The 18,201-nt window shown below is 42.5% G+C and overlaps 1 protein-coding gene across 2 annotated transcripts; it reads right to left on the bottom strand.

Moving 5' to 3' along the window:
- Positions 1 to 950: 950 nt before the first annotated feature.
- mnta (MAX network transcriptional repressor a) lies at positions 951 to 16,547 on the bottom strand. Of its 2 annotated transcripts, XM_085371282.1 has the most exons (6): positions 16,295 to 16,547; positions 11,021 to 11,627; positions 10,624 to 10,665; positions 10,309 to 10,420; positions 4,549 to 4,741; positions 951 to 4,400 (listed from the first exon to the last, which is right to left on the bottom strand). In XM_085371282.1, exons 1-6 carry the CDS (start codon positions 16,365 to 16,367, stop codon positions 3,625 to 3,627), a joined length of 1,803 nt encoding a protein of 600 aa, XP_085227408.1. In that variant the 5' UTR covers positions 16,368 to 16,547; the 3' UTR covers positions 951 to 3,624. The 2 variants fall into 2 exon arrangements, with proteins under 2 accessions (XP_085227408.1, XP_085227409.1); XM_085371283.1 differs by lacking the exon at positions 10,624 to 10,665.
- Between the last annotated feature and the right edge of the window lie 1,654 nt (positions 16,548 to 18,201).

Genomic DNA, 18,201 nt, shown 5'->3' with positions numbered 1-18,201 from the left:
TCTTTGACAAGCTCTTTCATTGTTAAGGTTTTTGTGTCAACCTCCACTTGTAGAAACGTTAATTTGAAGGTATCAGAAAATAGTTTTGAAACATTAAAATTATTTTACTTTTAAGCTGACTAAACAGATATACAGATAACTTTAATCATAGGTATAACTTGTATGTCTAGTTGCTATGATGACTAACCTGGCTTTTGCGGGAATTGTGACATAACATCCTGACTAGACTAGCCTTTGTTATCTAGTTATCCTGGAATGATGAAACTCCTACAGGAGGCTTGTATAAAAGGACTACTCAGATGCCCAAACCACCTCATCTGACTCCGCTCCTCTTGAATGCTTATGTTCAGCTTTTATTTTAGAGGTTTTGAAAAGGTGTTAAAAATGTAGCTAGCGTGTGCTACTAAGTGGCATCACATTATACAGAGGTAACTTGATCTCTTTGTCCACGTTATATCTGCAGTTTATCTACTGTTTTCAGTATTAGCCTAACCTGATATTTCTGGAGTAAAAGTACCAGAGCAATTTCTCTAATCTGATCGTCTTTGGTGTTTCAAACCACTGCATGAACAAAACAACGCTTAAAGAAGTGTTAATGCTAAATAACTAATAATAATTAGAAAAAAATTCTGCGTTCAAATATCAGTATAACTTTCCACTTTATTTCTCTGAGTCAATGTGGCTCAGCAGGCAAAGTCGCTCCAACTGGAAAGTCAGCGGCTCAGTTCTTAGCTCATCCAGTCTGACATGTCAACAAGTCCTGATGACCTCAGTGTATCCATCACTGGATAAGGATAAGGCAGTGTTTAATGTTTGACTGCGCTCTGAATATAAAACCATCTTTGTTTCTCTACACTTTGTTTAAAGAAGCCACTTCAGACCTTTGTAAACATAATACAATTTATTAAGTATCTTTTTTATAAATTTCAACTTTTACATATTTTCCCAAGCTTTTACCTTAATACAGATAGATCTAAATGAAGCCCAACATTTACAGGCTATATACAATGTAAACTTTCTCCATAGGGAAAACACAGGTATATTTTTGCTTCTTCAAGCATCTGTATCTGGAAACGTTTATGCATTTTGTTTCTCTGCAAAACTATTTCAAAATGCCATTTATCCCAGATGTTTGTGTGAAATCTAAGAGATGGCAAGGAAACAACGTATTGCATCAGAGCAAAATACAAAAACATGGAAGGGGTGAATAATTTAAACAAGTGGCCAAATGTGATTGAATGTAGTGATCGCCCCTTCACATACAGCACTGTACATGGTCCCAGAAAATAAGCTATTTGATAAAATTAACAAACGAGGGGTGATGACACAAGCGACAGTAAATCTTAAAATACAAAATCAGGTTTGTAATGTTACACTTTACATAGACTTTAATAAAGTAACTGCATTTCTAAAAAGGGCTCGACTCCTGTTTCGACACTCCAAATGTTTTCACAGATCAGTACATTCAGATTAAATTCAGAGAGCACAGTGCGTTAAACTGCAGGTTGGCTGTTCATTGAGACTACTTTTTAAATGTTCACAGTGCCAGCTTTGGAAAGAGAGTGCCTCGAATAAACACATTAAAGTCATCTGTTGTTGTTGCTTTGTACAGATACTTGTCCCCAGTTTTATGGATGACAGAATCTTAAATGTGTCAGAAATCCTTCACACGCCTATAGTAACGTAATGAAGTTCATAAGCTCATCGGAGAGCACTGCTATAGGTCCTTGCTTTCATAGTGATCACTACATTAGTACAGTCATGGCATGCATTAATGGCATGCAAACACACACCCTACTACCATATGCACTACAAGACAGCATAGACACACTTCACTATATTTTATGGACCTTTCTGTATTCAGATTCACATCCTTTACCTCATGGTATTTAAGTCTCACAGCGCATATAAACTCGCCTCTGCTGGGGTTGGGGGTCATATAGATGTAGATACAAATCCTACTCTGCAAAATGAAAAATATTTAAAATACATTAGCAGCTGTGACACAAACTGTTTTATCCTAAAACACTAACTTGTATTTGTGCTCAGTGTACAATCACCAGTATGTTTGAAGGACAGATACTAGAAATAAGTAACAATTTGATTGTCCTTTAAACACTAAAAACTAAATCCAGCCATCCACCCAATCTTCTGCTTATCTGGACACAGGTAGCACTTTAAGCAGAGCTATCCAGACCTCACTCCTCTAGTGTGGGAGACAACAAGGCTTTCCCATGCAAGCTGAGAGATATCATGTCCTGGATTTGCCATCGGGTGTCTTCTTGGTTGTGCATGCCTGAAACTGTTCACCTTAGAGGCATCCTACTCAGATGCCCAAACCACCTCATCTGACTCAGCTCCTCTTGAATGATGAGTTCCTCATCTTGTCTAGGCTAAGCAAGACAGCCTAGAAAGAAGCCCATTTACGCCACCTGTATCAGTGATCTCATATTTCTTTCAGTTGCTAACCACAGTTTGTGGGTAGAACAGTGGATCAACCAGTAAATGAATAGCTTTGCCTTAGCGCTCAGCTGTCTCTTTGCCACAGCAGACCACTGATTGGTGCGGTGCCTGGACCAGTCAGTCTGTCACTTGTGAACAAGACCCTGAGATACTTAAACTCATTCACTTGAGGCAGAAATGAGAAATCCACCCTTTTCTGATTGAGCACTTGAGCCTTAAAATTCAAGGTGCTGATTGTCATCTTGGCTGCAATCTGTCAACAGAACATTACTCGCTAAAGGCAGAGACAAGCTCCTAAGACACCCTGGCTAGGCCTAGAACTGACAAAGCTGTATATTTTTTTTTCAGCCACTCTGATGTGGTGATATCATTTTTCTTCACTGGAAGAATTGTGTCATTGTTGCAGAGGTGGTAGTTTGACTATGAACACAAACAGCCACCAGGGGGAGCTGTTGCTGTGTGCACCATCACCGAGGACTGCAGCTCCTGCTCAGGCGGCTAAGTGCAGTCCATGATTTGGCTCCAACCTTACAGCATGTGCTGCTGCTGAGGAGGAGGGGCTCCTGTGAACCACATTCTCCCTGCGCTGGGTTTGGCGGGCCAGCACTCTGCTCCTACACTGTCTGGACTCTATAATAGCAGATCGACATTTTCCCATGTGAGGCCGTTTCTTTCTAGCTTCTGTGAAAATACGCACTGCCTCACTTTAAAACAACAAAGGAAGGCAGGTGAAGGTCAAAAACTGCACATCAGCCCACTGTGTACAACACAAACACGACATTATGACCGTCAGTCACATGCAGCCTTTTATATCTTAGAAGATGTGGTAGTCTGGTCTAGAAGGAGTTTTAGGATTGTTCCCAGCTTTGTGTCCACTTTAATGCTTTTAAGTGAGAATTAAACAGAGCAGAAGGGTCTCCAGCAGCTCTCCTGCACACACGGTTGGCTTGTCAATGGCCTGGTATGAAGCCCGTGGTTCACAGCAGGGAGGTGGCCCATTGAGTGCTCCCACAACACTAACCAACACACAAGAAGGTGGAAGGTTAAGAACAGGGACTTGTTTTTGGTCACTTTGTTAACATGGGGGAATAACATCCCTCCATCACGTTACCCCTGTTATGGGGATCACAGTCTGGAGCTCAGTGGTCCTGTTGGCAGTGTTCAGGCCAGCTTCAGAGTGCTGATGGGAAAGGAGGGCATGGTTACCATGGTCACAGGGTTGAGCACCGTCTGACCCACTAGCTGCGGGTGGTGAGCCATCATTTGGGTGCTCACTGCTGTCTGCTTACCAACAATGGTGGCAGCTGGCTGTGCAGGCGCACTGCCGTTCACATGAGCATGGTTTATTGTTTGAGTGATGTGACCGACCACGGCCGGCTGTGTGACAGCCACCGGCTGAGAGTAGAGAGTGGGTAAATGCTGGCTCAGGTGAGCCACTGGGTGCACGGTTATGTGGCTGATGGGCTGGTGGCCGGGGGCTAACTGCACAGAGCTGGTGGTGGTGGAGGGACCCAGCTGGGCGATGTTTTTGGAGCTATGACTTGGGATCACTTGGATGACCGAAGGGTGGGACACTGGTGCATGAGCAATAACTGTGGGGTGCAGACTGGGTGTGGTCACCATCTGTGTCTGGGTGGGATTTGACAGCTGACAAGGTGTGCTGGATGTAGTGGCAGTGAGCGTTGGTGGAGCTGCAGGTTTAGACAGTGGCTGTGGAGGGGTCACTAGTAGCGACTGAGGCTGGTGCTGAGGGGCTTTGCGCTGGTTGTGTGGGGTGGTGAAGGAGGTAGTGGTGGTGGGCATCACAGTTAGGACTTGAGTAGGTGTTGCAGTTGTGCGCAGCTCAGGTTTCATGATTTGAGGCACGGTGGGTAAGGCAGTGGGTGCTCTTGGCGCAGGCTCTTCGTCCAGATCGTCATCCATGATGTCTTCACCTTCTGCAACACCAACAAATTATGGAATTCATTAATTACATATATAATTACATGACTTAATCTGAAACAGTGTTTGGTTGTGTATTAGGGAGATTTACAGACATGCAGTTGAGAGTGAACATAATCCCACCAATCCCTCCAGTCTGCCTACCCGAGGCTGTGGAGGTTGAAGCTTGGTCCTCCTCCGGCTGCACTGTCTGTCGGAGGATGCGGTCGATCTCGATCACATCCATCCACTGGCTAAGATCATTCTTCAGCTCTGCTAGTCGCTGTTGGGTAGCGATCTTTTCTCTGGCCAGACGCTCCATGTCGTGCTCATACTCCTTCTCTTTGCGCTTTAATGTCTGCAAGGAGGAAAAGAAAACAATGGTAAAACTCAGAACTGGTTTATGAATTACACAGGAAAAAGTCCGCAGGGTAAACGTTAAGGTCATATTTACTGTGTAATAAATTCATCCAATAGAAGAGAACCACAGGAATTTTCTTTGTGAAGCTGTCAGAGAGGTTTTTACTCAAGTCCAAGGTCATGCTTGAAGCAATACTGTAAAGATTCACATTGATTTTATATTAGTCTTAATAGTATTTAACAGATTTCACCACTTCAACCTCTAAAATTAGCGAGGAGTTAAAATGACCCGTTTCTGATTTTGTCAAAGATGTTGATATGAAATTAGATATCACTCGTGTGCACAGAGGGTGGAGGAGAGAAAATCTGCAGCACTACTTATTTGAGGAAAACGTCAAAGTGCACCAGTGGAATGAACTTTGACTCTACTGGGTCTATTTGAACTCGTACTTCTCTAATAAAGTGGAGAAATGGTTTATTTAATAGCCAATTTTCCAAATTCAAAATAATAATAAGAAGAGATTAATGAAAGAAAACTGTTATACATTATAACTGATTACTTCTATCAGGAAAAAAATATAAATTTGTTACAATGAAAGCCACATTTCCAGCAACAACATTTAAAACATAGTTTAAAGCAATTCATCAAAGGTTCCAACTAGCAATGAAGCATATTACTCAGAAACGGGCCGTCCTGCATTATGTTCTTATACTTTTGGTATTTAGCATTTGTGTCTGCGTTTATAAATACACATTTATAAAATGTGAATACATGAATTTTACTATTGACAGTGACTGGTTTTATGTTTTTTATGTTTAGCGTGCAACATCAGGAGGAAAAGTGAAATTATGGCAACCGGTACATGATCAGCAGACTTGTTTTTAAGTATTCCCGTTTTAAAGTACTTCAGAAGTCTTTAATTATATATAATTTATTGCATGTCACATGCAGCCTGGTCAAAGTATTCAGCACGCTCTCTGTGGGAGAGGCTCAGGGAAATGACACAGTCTGAAACCCTTTACCAGCAACCTGATGACTTGCTATCATAAAGGGTGGACTTCCTGTTAGTGTTCATCCTACCGTGTACAGTGTGGCGATACAGTAAATGTGCAAGTAATCATGTGTATGATTTAAGTCGTGTGTAGGTGGCTTCTGGCCTACTTCGGTTTAAGTGCATTCCTGCATGTGCATTATGAGCGTGTGCGCCTACAGCACAATGCACATGTACATAAATAGCAAAAGGGGACAAAAGGCGGGCCTTGTGTGATTCAGCACCTGTCTCAAATCCTGATCCAGGATTAGACATGCATGGGCCAAGTGGTCTGTGCTTTGGCTGCTTCTCAGTAACTTAAACACAAATAGAAGCTCAGAAGAAGTCCCGTTCATATTTCAGTTTAGCTCAAATCCACATAAACAAGCTGTTTCTTATCTTTAAGTTAAACTGCTTTTATTGTGACCAGAGCAGGTTTTTTTACAGTTGGAAAATCTGTGTCCTTGCTCCCAAATAGACCTAAAGTTATCTAGGATCAGGGTTAGTAGCCTAGTTCTGTTTTAAAATAATTGTTACATGGAACAACTCTTAATGTGAATCACAACTACACCTCTTATTTTAATGAAAACTCCAAGAATTCAGGTATTGCACCATCTCATTCACAAGGACAGGGATCCCAACTTTGTATTTTAATATTATTGATTAATGGAGATATAGTTTGGACATGCAGATTTTAAATAGCAGGACAGACATGTACAATACTGTTCACTGAGTAAGGTGCTCCTTAGCATGCACTGTTAAACATCTGGACACAGATGTGCAACTTGTAACCAGCCATAAAGAGCACCGCCTCACTGTACGGATTAAAAACATCCTTCGTCTCTACACAAGATGTGCTAAAATGCCCCCCATCTCTGGTTGTCAGGGAAACTCCTGAAAAAATGTCAACATTTTGTCTGAAATCCTAAAAGATGGCACACACCTTCACGTGCGAGAGGTGCGATTTAGGTTTCTAACAGCCTCTTAGTGTGTAAACATTTCTGTCAAAACCTACTCTGGTGAGGAAAATTTAACGTGATGTCCAAAAAGGTCTGGCCGCCTTCTTTTTTACCCTCATGTAGCTGACAGCCTTACGCGAGTAGCGCTACAAGCTTACAGCTTTAAGTGATGACTCATAAAGAGAGAATGAGAGAGTGGAGAAATGCTCCACAGACACAGAGACCCACTGAACTGGTGAGAGCCAACGCCACATTTGCCTTTTTAGACACAGCTAGCCTGAGATTAACCGCATACACCTGATAAACAAGCCAGCAGCAGATGGGCCCCACGTGACTTCATCACCATGTTAAACATGTCACCAGATTGGTAGGACACAATGTGCCAGGTATGCTTGGATTCTTTCCACATGACTGCATTCAGACCTCCTCCTTTTTCCAGGGAAGAGTTCTTACCACAGAACTGTGTGTGCGTGCATGTGTGTGCGTGCGCATGGGAGGTAAACACTGCTGAAGCATTATTGTCACAAGCAATGCGAGGGCCGAGCACATGGCCGCGCAGAAAAAGGGAGAGGGAGGGCCACAGATAACAGGGGATTGAAAGAGAGCAATACAAGCTGTACTCACTGACTCACTTTTGCAGCAGCCGTGAACAGACAGCACAAGGCTGGGTTGTCTTAAAGGGCCAGGAGCACAGGAGGCCACGTTGCAGACATGCTGCTCCACTGATCGGGTTCCTGCACACAGGTCTTATGACACTGTGGTAACCATAAACCCTTGTCTTAGTCTGCCTTCAAGCTGGAGCAGAGGGTTTCACGTGGTGCCCGACTTTAACAATAAAAAGTCTGTCTGTGGAAATAAAATGCCTACTTTTGCACACCAATCCTTTGTGTGTAAGCTTGTGTTGGTCATAGCTGGCCTATTTACCTCATTGCGGTTAAGAGCCGAGTCGTCAGAAAGCTGAAGGGGGCCAGCTTTTTTTTTAATGTTAAGGATGAACAAAAATGAAAATATCAAAAGAACTAGTACAGTTATCTTGTCAGGCAACCTTTCAAAGGAAATATGCCATGAAGTCCACAGTGACTATGCTAAAAATATCAAAAGATAAATAAATTTTTAGCTTATCTTCATCTAGCAGAGAGTACAGCACTTTTCATGCTGGCATTTGCGGACAAGCAGTGGAGGAACAAGTTCAGTCAGCTTTCATGAGGAAGTGAAGTGCGTGTGGAGTAAGCTGAGCCTTATGTTTACTGCTCCATGCTCCCTCCCTGCTGCGGGCGGCTAAGCCTGGTGGTACAGCAAGTCCTGCATGTTGCAGTGCTGGGTGGGGGCCCAGCACAGGGGGGGTGACGTCACGCGGCTCAGGCTAGCCATGTGCTTGCTGCTCATGTGGCCTTAAAAGCTCAGAGAGGCAGGCTGGAGGGAAGGAGGGGGAGTGGAGAGGAGGAGCGCTAATGCATCAGGGCTTATTTTACAGCCTCGGCTTTCGCGACACCACTACGGGCTCAGAGGAAAGCCTGCTACATGTTGTCTCTAAAGTAAAGCAAAAAACCCTCTTACAGCTCTATTAGCGCGACTGCTATAATTAAAAAGGAAAACAATTGGTTCACATGTAAGATTTTCTGGTCACAGATGTTGAGTCATCTTCATTTGAAATGTAATAAGGAAGTGGAAGTTGACCTATGTAGCTGTTAGCCAAGTTTGCGCCTTTCACTGGAAAACCACTAAAACTGTTCCAGTTACCACTTATTTTCATAGAAACTTTGCTCATTTACAAACTTACAATAAGATGTAAAAATAAAAGCGGCAGAGTGCTGAGCTGAAAGCCTCTTATTCAGACCTCTAAGCTCAGTGTTTTTCTGTGCAGGCTGCTTCATTGCTGCCAGCCCAGAGGAGGACAAGGACAGGGACGGGGAGGGAGGAGTGTGCAGAGTTTCGGGAATGAGGTGCATGCAGGCAGGACATGCGTCTGTACCTCCCATGTCAAGATGCCAGTGCTCGCACGTGTTCTGCCTTTTTTTTTTTTTTAGGCATCCTATCACCCAGCACTCACATCTTTTACTCCACCCCTCCAAAACAAAACACCACCAGCCTGGCCAATGAAAAAGACCCTCGTGACAAAGAGGCACGACACACTGTTGTGGCCTGTAACACTACTTCGTACTACTCTTTATTATACTCTTCACTTCCACATATAAGCATCATCAATTATGTAAGTTTCCCTTGCTCTGTTTGTGTCAAGCATGTCCAGCTCAGCTGCTGATTGGAGGAAAAGACGCACAAGCCTGTCGAACACAACACGCACAGCATGTTGCTTAATCACAGAGAGGGGCACAGGGAGGGAGACTGGGTGACGAGCTGTGCACCCACGCTGTCCTAGTTTCCCTCAGCATCCACGCGCACAGAGGAATAACCAGCCTGCTGCATCTCACAGTCAAGCAGCAGCATGCCGTCCTCCTCTGTGTACACATCAGTAAACCTGCACCACGGTCGGTTAATGAACAACTGCAGGCTCATAAACAACAACGCATGACAACCAAATGTCTAAAACCCTGTAAGTGTTTTATTATTATGCAAATTAAACAGCAAACCGCTAACCACATTTGGGCACACTCAAACACACAGATCATGCAACTGTAATTGTAAAACGCAAATCTATAAAAGCAACGCAACAGAGATATTGTTTTATCGCCTCCTGGATTAGTGTATTGGAAAAATGACCTACAATAAAAACGGACACACTCAGCAGCACAGTCAGTCTGAAAGTTACACTAGACCAGTGGCAGACCTTTGCGCCAGCTGTTTACAACCAGCATACTCTAACCGGGAGAGCTTGACTCATAGAAATGGCGAGTCACTCGTTGAAACACTCGCACACTTAAGAAAAAAAGGTATAAATGAGGAAGTCTTAGAGACTCAGGAAGGATCTAAATACATCACTGTGTTTAAACTTGCTGCTGTCTGATGTTTTTCTCTGCAACTAAGGATCTTAAACGCAGTAAGATTGTAAATGTATCCAGTAAGACTGGGGGTCAATAACACCACAGTGTAACAGCTTTGTTAGCAGTGAGGAAAGAGCGAGCAATCATCAGTGACGTGTTACAGCCTCCCTATACGAGTTGCATTCATGGGGAATAAAGTACAAGGCATCGCCTTTGTGGATGTTTTGTGCATTCCAGTGAAACATTGCTGAACAAAAACAGGTGATAGGAGGTTCAGGCCACTTGTTACTGGTGGCGCTTCGATTGTTGCTTTTTAAATCTGTAATTTCTGTAATTGTGATTTAATTTTTTTGGTTTGTGGTTGTATTTATCTAGCTGTTAAAACAATATAATAAGAGAGTTTATTTAATAAGTGCTTTTCACAGACAGGTGGTCACAACCCACTGTACAGAAAAGGGTAAAATAAATATTAACATTGAGTAACAAAACAGCCAATAAAAATCTAACTAATGAAATTCAAGAAGATTTTAAAATCTACCAACACCAATCGGATACTAATGATTACCAATACCAGATACGCCAACGTGGAATTTGAAGGTAATAAAACTTTGAACTTTGGAGACATCACAAGCTCACCTGAATGTATCTCAGTGCACTTCTTAAGACACTCAGGTTGGAGGTTTTCTTCTCATCAATGTTCGGGATGTTCTTTTTCAGCGTCTCGAAGCACTCCTTCAGGTGTGCTCGTCTGACAGACCCAAGACAAATAGAAGGTACTTTAGACAGCGCTAATGGTAAAGCTCACTTTAATAAAACAACATCTCTATTTGGGAGTCCTCTGATTAAAATATGAAGCACATTTCAAAATTGAAGCTCTACCAATAAGTAAAGTTTTCAGGAAAAAAAAAAGAATCTATTGGCAAATGCTTTTGGGGAAAGGGGTGACCCTACCTGTTTTTCTCAAGTTTGTTATGCACCTCTCTTGTACCAGCCCTGCAAGAGCACAGTAAAATTGTGATGTTTAAAAGGGCAACAAAATTGAAATAATAAAAAAATTAACCCCCCAAAAAATGAATCAAAGAACCTGTTTCTTAGTTTTGGGAGCAGGCAGATCAATGACAGTAAGTGAGTGAATTTATCATCTCATCCAAATTATCGTAATAGCACCCGTGCAAAGTGGAATCTAATCTAATCTTATAATTATCTGAGTGGACCACAGAAGATTACTGATGACACCGTTTCAGTACGTCTGTAATCTGGACTCCTAGTTATTATTTTTTCTGCATTTTAAGGACTGATTTAAATTGATCCTCAGTAAAACAATACTGAGTTAAAAGGTCAGACTTACCCTCCAGGCCTCTTCTTGCTGTCTAGGTGGCGACTGTCATCAGGAGGACTTCCCCGGCTGACGGGGCCATTGTGCAGAGGGGCCTGCTGAAGCAAGGGGCCTGAATGGGGCAGTAAGGCTTGCTGCTGTATGGGCGAGACGATGGTACCCGGATAGCGCTGAACCAGCTGCTGGTGTAGTTTAGTGTTGTTGGTTTGGGTGACGAGCTGCGGCTGAAGGTGGTGGTTTTGTATCGGCTGCTTGTGGTTGGCAGTCACCATGGTTTGGGTGTCAGGTTTGGGCTGTGGAGACCAGAGTAGAGCTGCTGCACTTTGCTCCAGAGGGGGATGAGAGTCTGTTTTTGGGGAGGCCAGTGGAGGAGCAGCAGGAGGGGAGAGCGTGGTAACAGGTAGAGTAGGTGAGCCTGTAAGGTTGGGGGTGACCACAGGTATCGGGATGACTGTAATGGGGACAGAGGGAGGGGACAGAGCTGATGGTATGGGTGAGGGACGGGACTCCATGTGGAGCTCCTCTGCTTTAGAAACATTGTTGATGTGGATTGTGGAGTTCACATTAGGGTGGCTCTGCTCTTTCAGGTGCTGCAGACGCAGCTTCTCCTTTTCATCCTCTGTGGGAAAAACACAGCCGTTAATACAACCAATCCCATCTATACACACATACACAAAAATGCAGCAACAACCCTTTGAGCTTTCTAAATCTGTTAGCACTAACAGTACTGATAGATTTTGGGAGTATGTGAAAGGAAATAAGCCAGGGTCATTTCTAGAAAGGTCTGGTAGAAGGCCTTGTTTGGCATGTTATGCTGTACCAGCTCAGTGACATTAGTCCTGCTCATCTTAATTATAGTAAATCAGCGAAACAAGAAGTGTTTGACACTCAAAGCTGCAGGTATATTTGCACATGACACCAACAGATGTTTTTTTTAACTAAACCTAAAACTTGTGTAAAACCATGACAGTAGCAAGTTTCATTTCATCTGTGCCACAACAGAAAGAGCACAAACATATTCCATAACGGTGACGCCTGTTACACGTAAAGTGATGAAGTATTATTGTTAATATTATTAATATTATTGAAACATCCAGTTGTAAGTCAAAGTGGCTCTACAGGAGAATCTTTGTTGTTATGTAATTACAACAAGCAGAAATGAAAGTCTGAGCTTTCAGGTTTCAGGCTCTTCTCTCTTGCTGTTCCTACTTTGTGTTTTATCTGTACATGCATTTTCACATCCACAAAAATGTTGCCTAGCTTTGAGCATGTCTTCACAAAAGAAGTTTTTTGCTTTAATGGAGGTACATTTCGCTGTAATGTAATCCTGGTCACAGTCCACTGACTGAGTTGTGCTGGGGAAGTGAGTGCAAGTACACTCTAGATCTCTACTAACAAAGCCCGAGGGTCTCTTTATTACCAAGACGCATGTCCAGGTTAGGTTTATCTGTAAAGGCATGTTTATAACAGTTAATACACTGCAGATCTCATTGAGCCAGCTTTAAAATGATTGCACGTTTTGATTACTATTAAATAAACTGTGATTACAGCCATGTGAAAGATTCGTACATATAAATCTAACTGAAAAGTGATCAGCTTCAGTATTTTTGTAAAACACGAGTCAGTCTAAATGCGTCTTACGGGGCTGTCCAGTCATCTAAAGCACACCCCCTCCACACTGTATAGATGCTGTGGAAAGGGACTCTAGTTGCTATGGCAGCTCATGTTCACAGTTAGAAAATGTCAGATACAAGTAGCTGTCATCAACATCGTTATAAATGCGATCAGGACGCTGCAGCAGTACACACTCATCCGTTCACTGCAGAGCTGAAGCTACAGCGGCACCACAGACTTCACCCCAAACCACTGAAAACAAGTTCACATAAATGATGACGACAGTGAGCGACAACAACACAGCTGTCTCCCAGAAATTAGGTGCTAAGTCACTCTAAAAAATAAAATAACAAATGTTTATTAGATACACAACATCCAAAAAAGTCACTGAAACCTTCCCACTAAAGACAAAAAAAAAAAACAACCCCAGTAAGTTCTTAAGTTTCAAAATGTGAAATGTTGTCTTTGTACCTTTTAAATACACAAAAGGGGGGTTTCAATGATTTACAAGTTTACAGTCTGTTTTTATTATACATTTACATACAATAGCTACATTGTATGTAAAATTCTACATAGCTACGCACAATAAGATTGTATGAAGCGACAAAAAAAAAAATCCGGGTTTAGATAATGTAGTTTGTTGCATCATAATGTAAGCTCGCCTTCAAATAGAGTGTACAAAATACTAGGAATATTCTCACCTGTTAACATCAAAGACTATTTGAAGCTGAATGAACACATCTCTAAAACACCAACATTGATAAAAGCAGGAATTAATGGATCTAACCGCCTGGCACCAGAGCATGACGTATGAGGTCAGCTTGTTTAATCAGTTAGGATTAAGAGCAGGTTTCTCTAATATTTCTCAAAATCACAACCTTTTATCGGTCAGTCTTTAAATTAACTTCAAATTTTGTTTGTTTAAAATAAATAAATAAATAAATAAATAAATAATGTGACAGATACTACTTGTTATGCATGTATAATCAGTTTAAAATATACATGCTCACATTTTGAGGGTTCAAAGTTCAGAACATTATAGCCCTGCTTTAAAACAGATCTTTCACAGATCTGGTAGTCTATTTAGATCTAAGAAAAAGCAGCACATACTGTTATGATTTTACATTTTAAAACACTAATGTCACTTTATCAATGACTGTGACTGTAAAAAAATAAAATAAAATAATGTGATGGAGGAAGGAGATATTCTATCCAGCTCTAAAAAGCTCTAGAGAAATTTTAACAGTGTTACTTTAAGCATTTCAGTGTATTTTTTCCAGTGTATGAACATGTCCTGTTACACTGAAAAGTCTTTTCTTCAGCGGTAAAAACATACGAAAGAACAAGATGTTCCAGTTGCAGTGGACAGCTTTCATAAGCTGTTGCATGCACAGTTATGAGTTCTGACAATTTAATGTTGTTTTGTTGACATAAACACATAGAGGGGACTTTTCTGAAAGGAAACCCATGAAACACTTACAAAAAACAAGCAGGTTTTCTATATGCATTATATAACTGCAGCAGTACATAGAGGAACACTGGCCTAGTTTCCTGCACACAGTGACCTGCTCTACAGTAGCAGAGAGGGAGGAGGAGGAGGAGAAGGCGCCTGCTTAGAATGCACCAGGCAGGAGCAGCTGAGACAGGAAAAAAAACAGGATCTCTCACTCCGAGCCTGCGTGGACTCTCTCCGTAATGATGAATTTAACTATTCATGAACATATCAATGTAAATATGCCAGAATTAGCCAAAAGGATACTTTTCATTCACGAATATGTAAAGAGCTACAGAATATGTAAAAATCAGCATTCAACCAAAGGGCTGATCTGTTGGCGGCCAAGCTTAAACGGCGCAGGAAGTGTAATGCACTTTTTCAGCAGGTCTGATGTTAGCGTTAGGGCTGTCTGAGGTAGCTCAACCTGCACCTTCCCCAAACTGTAACTACACCTCACAGCTATGCAAACGTAAACAACTCTGATAGGTTTGTTTCCTTTTAATATGCAGTGCAAACACAATATGTTGACAGCTATAGCGATCCATGCAAGATACATTGATTTATTGGAGTGTAACTGCATGTAAAGAGTTGCAGACATGTGACATTAACTCGTCTGCCATTTGGATGTGTGACAATCATGGTGACAGTCAAGTAAATAAGGCCACAGACACATAAGGCTAGAGACCAGTGTGACCATCTGTCAACCACTGGTCCAGAGGAAAATTATTTTTTAAAAGAGCCCCAGTCACAAAGGGTCATGAACTGGTCAGTGATTCCAAGTGATTTCGTGCACCTGAAGCAATTTCTACTAGGTTTTCACCGCCTTTGGAACTGAGCCTCCTTTAGCCACTGCCAACCTGTCAGGGAATATATGGCTTGCCTTAGCAACCAGTGGTTATATCACATCCAATACGATGGACAGTTACACGTGATTTAGACTACTGCAGGAAATTTACGTCGTAACAACGTAACATTGTTCGACCCTACATCCCAACCTCCCACGCCACTCGACTTTTTGCAGGCTGCGTTGACCCTATATGTCGTCACATTTCTCAGGAAGTGCACGTCAGGTTACGGCGTAGGGTTTAGAGGAGTTTCTGGTTACGTAGTAAGTTATGCAGTAGATTTCTCACTGACGCATAATCCAGTCATTAAGCGATGTGCAGCATGACATCACAAGAAACCTGAATAGTAATCTCACATGAAGAGTTTGTTGACTCCAGAGCTGAATGAAGTTGTAAATATAAAAACGTAACGCTTGTTAATTCTCTCCGGATGTAGTTTACACGGATGGAATACCGGAGTGAGCCATCTGCTTTATTAACGATCTTTGGGAGGGGTTGCCCGGCACGCACGTGGTGGAAGGGGCGTAACCATCTATGCTTTTTAAACTACAGGGGCGTGGTTTGTTGTTCACGTCATCGACTGACACTCAAAGCCCTCCACGAGAGTCTGGAGAGCCAGGGGAGTTTGTGATTTTGCTTTTTTATGTATTAAGAATCGACAGTAACACCGAAACACACAGGTACGCAGAGTCACTACAACACCTGATATCCGGAAGGCGCGCGGAGGGACTGAGGGGGCGCAGACTGCTGGGGTGGGAGGGAAGAGGAGGGGGAACCTGAATGCCAGAGTCACTTGATCCCCAGCGGACGATGTCAGGTCATTATGTAAAACGAGCCTGGCACTCCGCGCGCCACCGCCCTTCATCGGACCGTGTTTTGTTTTTATTTTTAATGTTCCGCAGCAGCGCGTGAAGATACTCAGAAATACAGGAAGGCGCGCGGTGACGCGGCCGAGCAGCACGTTAAGTGTCTATGCAGCAGGTTTCGATGCAGTAACCCCTGACACTGCAGCAGAAGCCCGTCTCTGTCTGCCTGTCTGAGACCTGACCTCAATCTTGACATGAAGAGAGCAGATCCACAGCAGCCACTCTAAAACCGGAATGAAAGTAAAACTAGGAAGACTGAAACGGCCTTTAAATGCATACGTGACAAACGGAATCAGTTCAGACACTGTGCTGGTAAATGAGCCACAGGCAGGGTTTCCTCTTACCTCGGAGACTAAACCTTTCACTGAATGGGTGGACTGGTTCCCACTCCTGACTGTCAGAGTGTGAAAAACGAGCGAGCTTTTATTTATTTTATCTTTTTTCCCCCAATAAAAGACAAACTTACCACGTGCTTTCTGTTGTTGCTGGGCTTGAAATTCCAAAAACTTGGCCGCTTCCAGAAGCGTTTCGATGCTCATTTCTGTCCGCTTGAAAATACTTTTTTTCGGAGAAAAGGCTGTAAAGCAGACGCGCCTGTGCGTATAGCCTGCCACAGGGAGAGGTTCCCGGTCTGAAGCTGAGGGTGGGGTAGGGGGGAGGAAGGAGAAAAAAAAGAGGGTAATCCGATACCCCCCTCAGTAGAAACTCTACCACTTACGTAGAAGAGTTACAAACAAGATGGCGCTCAAAGTAGTACGAACAAATAAGGTTTGTGAATCACGCAGCGTTTGTAACCGCCCACAGACAAACGCCCTCCCTCACCGCGTGCATACGAGGGAAGCGACGGGAAAACACGGAGCGGGGTTCGGGTGATTTCGGTCTCGTGGAGCTCTCTTCACGAGTCACGTCCGCCACACGCAGAAAATGTATCAAAAATGTTGCCGCTTATAACGGCGGCTTGTTCTGTTAAGTGTCTCACGTGCCGCCCTCTCGCGGCTTGATGTTTGACTAACCGATGACTACAAGTTGTCACCGCGTAGTTGTTCTGTGTGAACGAAAGGTCGACAGTTTGCTTGACTGCGGTAAATTTACATCTTATTGGCGCTGTGTCCACCAGCCAATCAGCGCGGAGAACAGTCGGCGTGCTTTGTTTGGCACGTCAGGGTCACATGCTGGGAGTTTACGAGCGTGCATCAGGCGTACGGGCACTTTAAAAGTAAAAACCAAGCAAAAAACCAAGCAGTCACGGGGTAGACTGAGCCCTGCATCTAATAACTGCAAGTGCTAGTTCCAACAGTTGCATCATAACACCTCTGTGTACATAAATAATATAATCCTGTCTGTCTGTATAATGTCTTCATTTTACTTTTACATTTCTGTTCACGTGTAAGTGTTTCTATACTATGATTGGTTCCTACATCTAAAGATTACTTCCACTCTTTAACCCCTGTGAAACATAAGGCTCAGGGGTCACAATCAGACTGCCAACAACTCAAGTTTGGCCCACTGGTCATGAAGGAGGGCATACATTTTGGACTTTTTACTGCATTTACATGTTTCACAGCTTCCCCATGGTGATTCATACTACACTAAAGTAATTAAGTAGTAGATAAATAATCAAGTGGCAGAAAACCTCCCGCTTTTTTCACTATAGAAATATATGTTGTTTTGTTGTTTTTTATAGTGGGTTCACTGGACATTTTTGTGATGTTACCAGAATTTTACACATTTGTTTACACATAAAATTTAAGCCCAAAGACTCTTGTTGCAAGGTTTCTTCATCATGCGGGAAAAACTGAGAAATACTGTTGAAACTTCACTTGGTTTTTTAAATTAGGATATCTCAAGGATTAAACTAGTTGACACTGAAGGGCAGTTTCACTGGTCCGTCCCACTAAAGATATGGCTATAAAAAGAGCTTGTCATCCCTGCACTAATCAGTGTTATTACTGAAGCCATATCTGTAGTTGTTAAACAATAAAACCATAGCGAAGCAGCACATTTTGGCTTAATGTAAGGCCACAGCTCAGTTTCACTTTCATCATTGACTGCTATTATGTCAGAATAAGGATTAATGACAATACACTTCCCTCTAACTCTATGGTGATTTTGTCCACCCAAATGTGCTTTTTTATAGTAAAGAGGGAAAGAAAAAGCAATAAATTAAACTATTTTAGTGGCTGGAGGCAGCAAATTAAATGCTGGACTTATAACTTCGAAATGATTAGCTAGTCACTTCAGGTCTTTTTGATTTATTAGGGTAATAACTCCAGTCACACCACCAATATCCAGACTGATTTCTAAGCCTTCAAGGTTTGCAGAAAAAGGAAACGTCATCTTTATGACAGCAACATAAATAACAGTGAGAGAGTT

Source organism: Diplotaxodon limnothrissa, linkage group LG14 (assembly GCF_057381915.1).
Source record: "Diplotaxodon limnothrissa isolate DT_005_m linkage group LG14, D_limnothrissa_male_GT1.1, whole genome shotgun sequence".
Lineage (NCBI taxonomy): Eukaryota > Metazoa > Chordata > Actinopteri > Cichliformes > Cichlidae > Diplotaxodon > Diplotaxodon limnothrissa.
Note: the sequence above shows the minus strand (reverse complement) of the source record. Positions and strands in the feature narration are given on the sequence as shown.

Coding starts and splice junctions, on each gene's coding strand:
- mnta (XM_085371282.1), bottom strand. CDS start 16,367: ATGAGCATCGAAACGCTTCTGGAAGCGGCCAAGTTTTTGGAATTTCAA. Junction 10,421..10,623: donor AACAAACTTGAGAAAAACAG/GTAGGGTCACCC, acceptor TGGGTCTGTCAG/ACGAGCACACCTGAAGGAGT. Junction 4,401..4,548: donor TTCAACCTCCACAGCCTCGG/GTAGGCAGACTG, acceptor TTGGTGTTGCAG/AAGGTGAAGACATCATGGAT.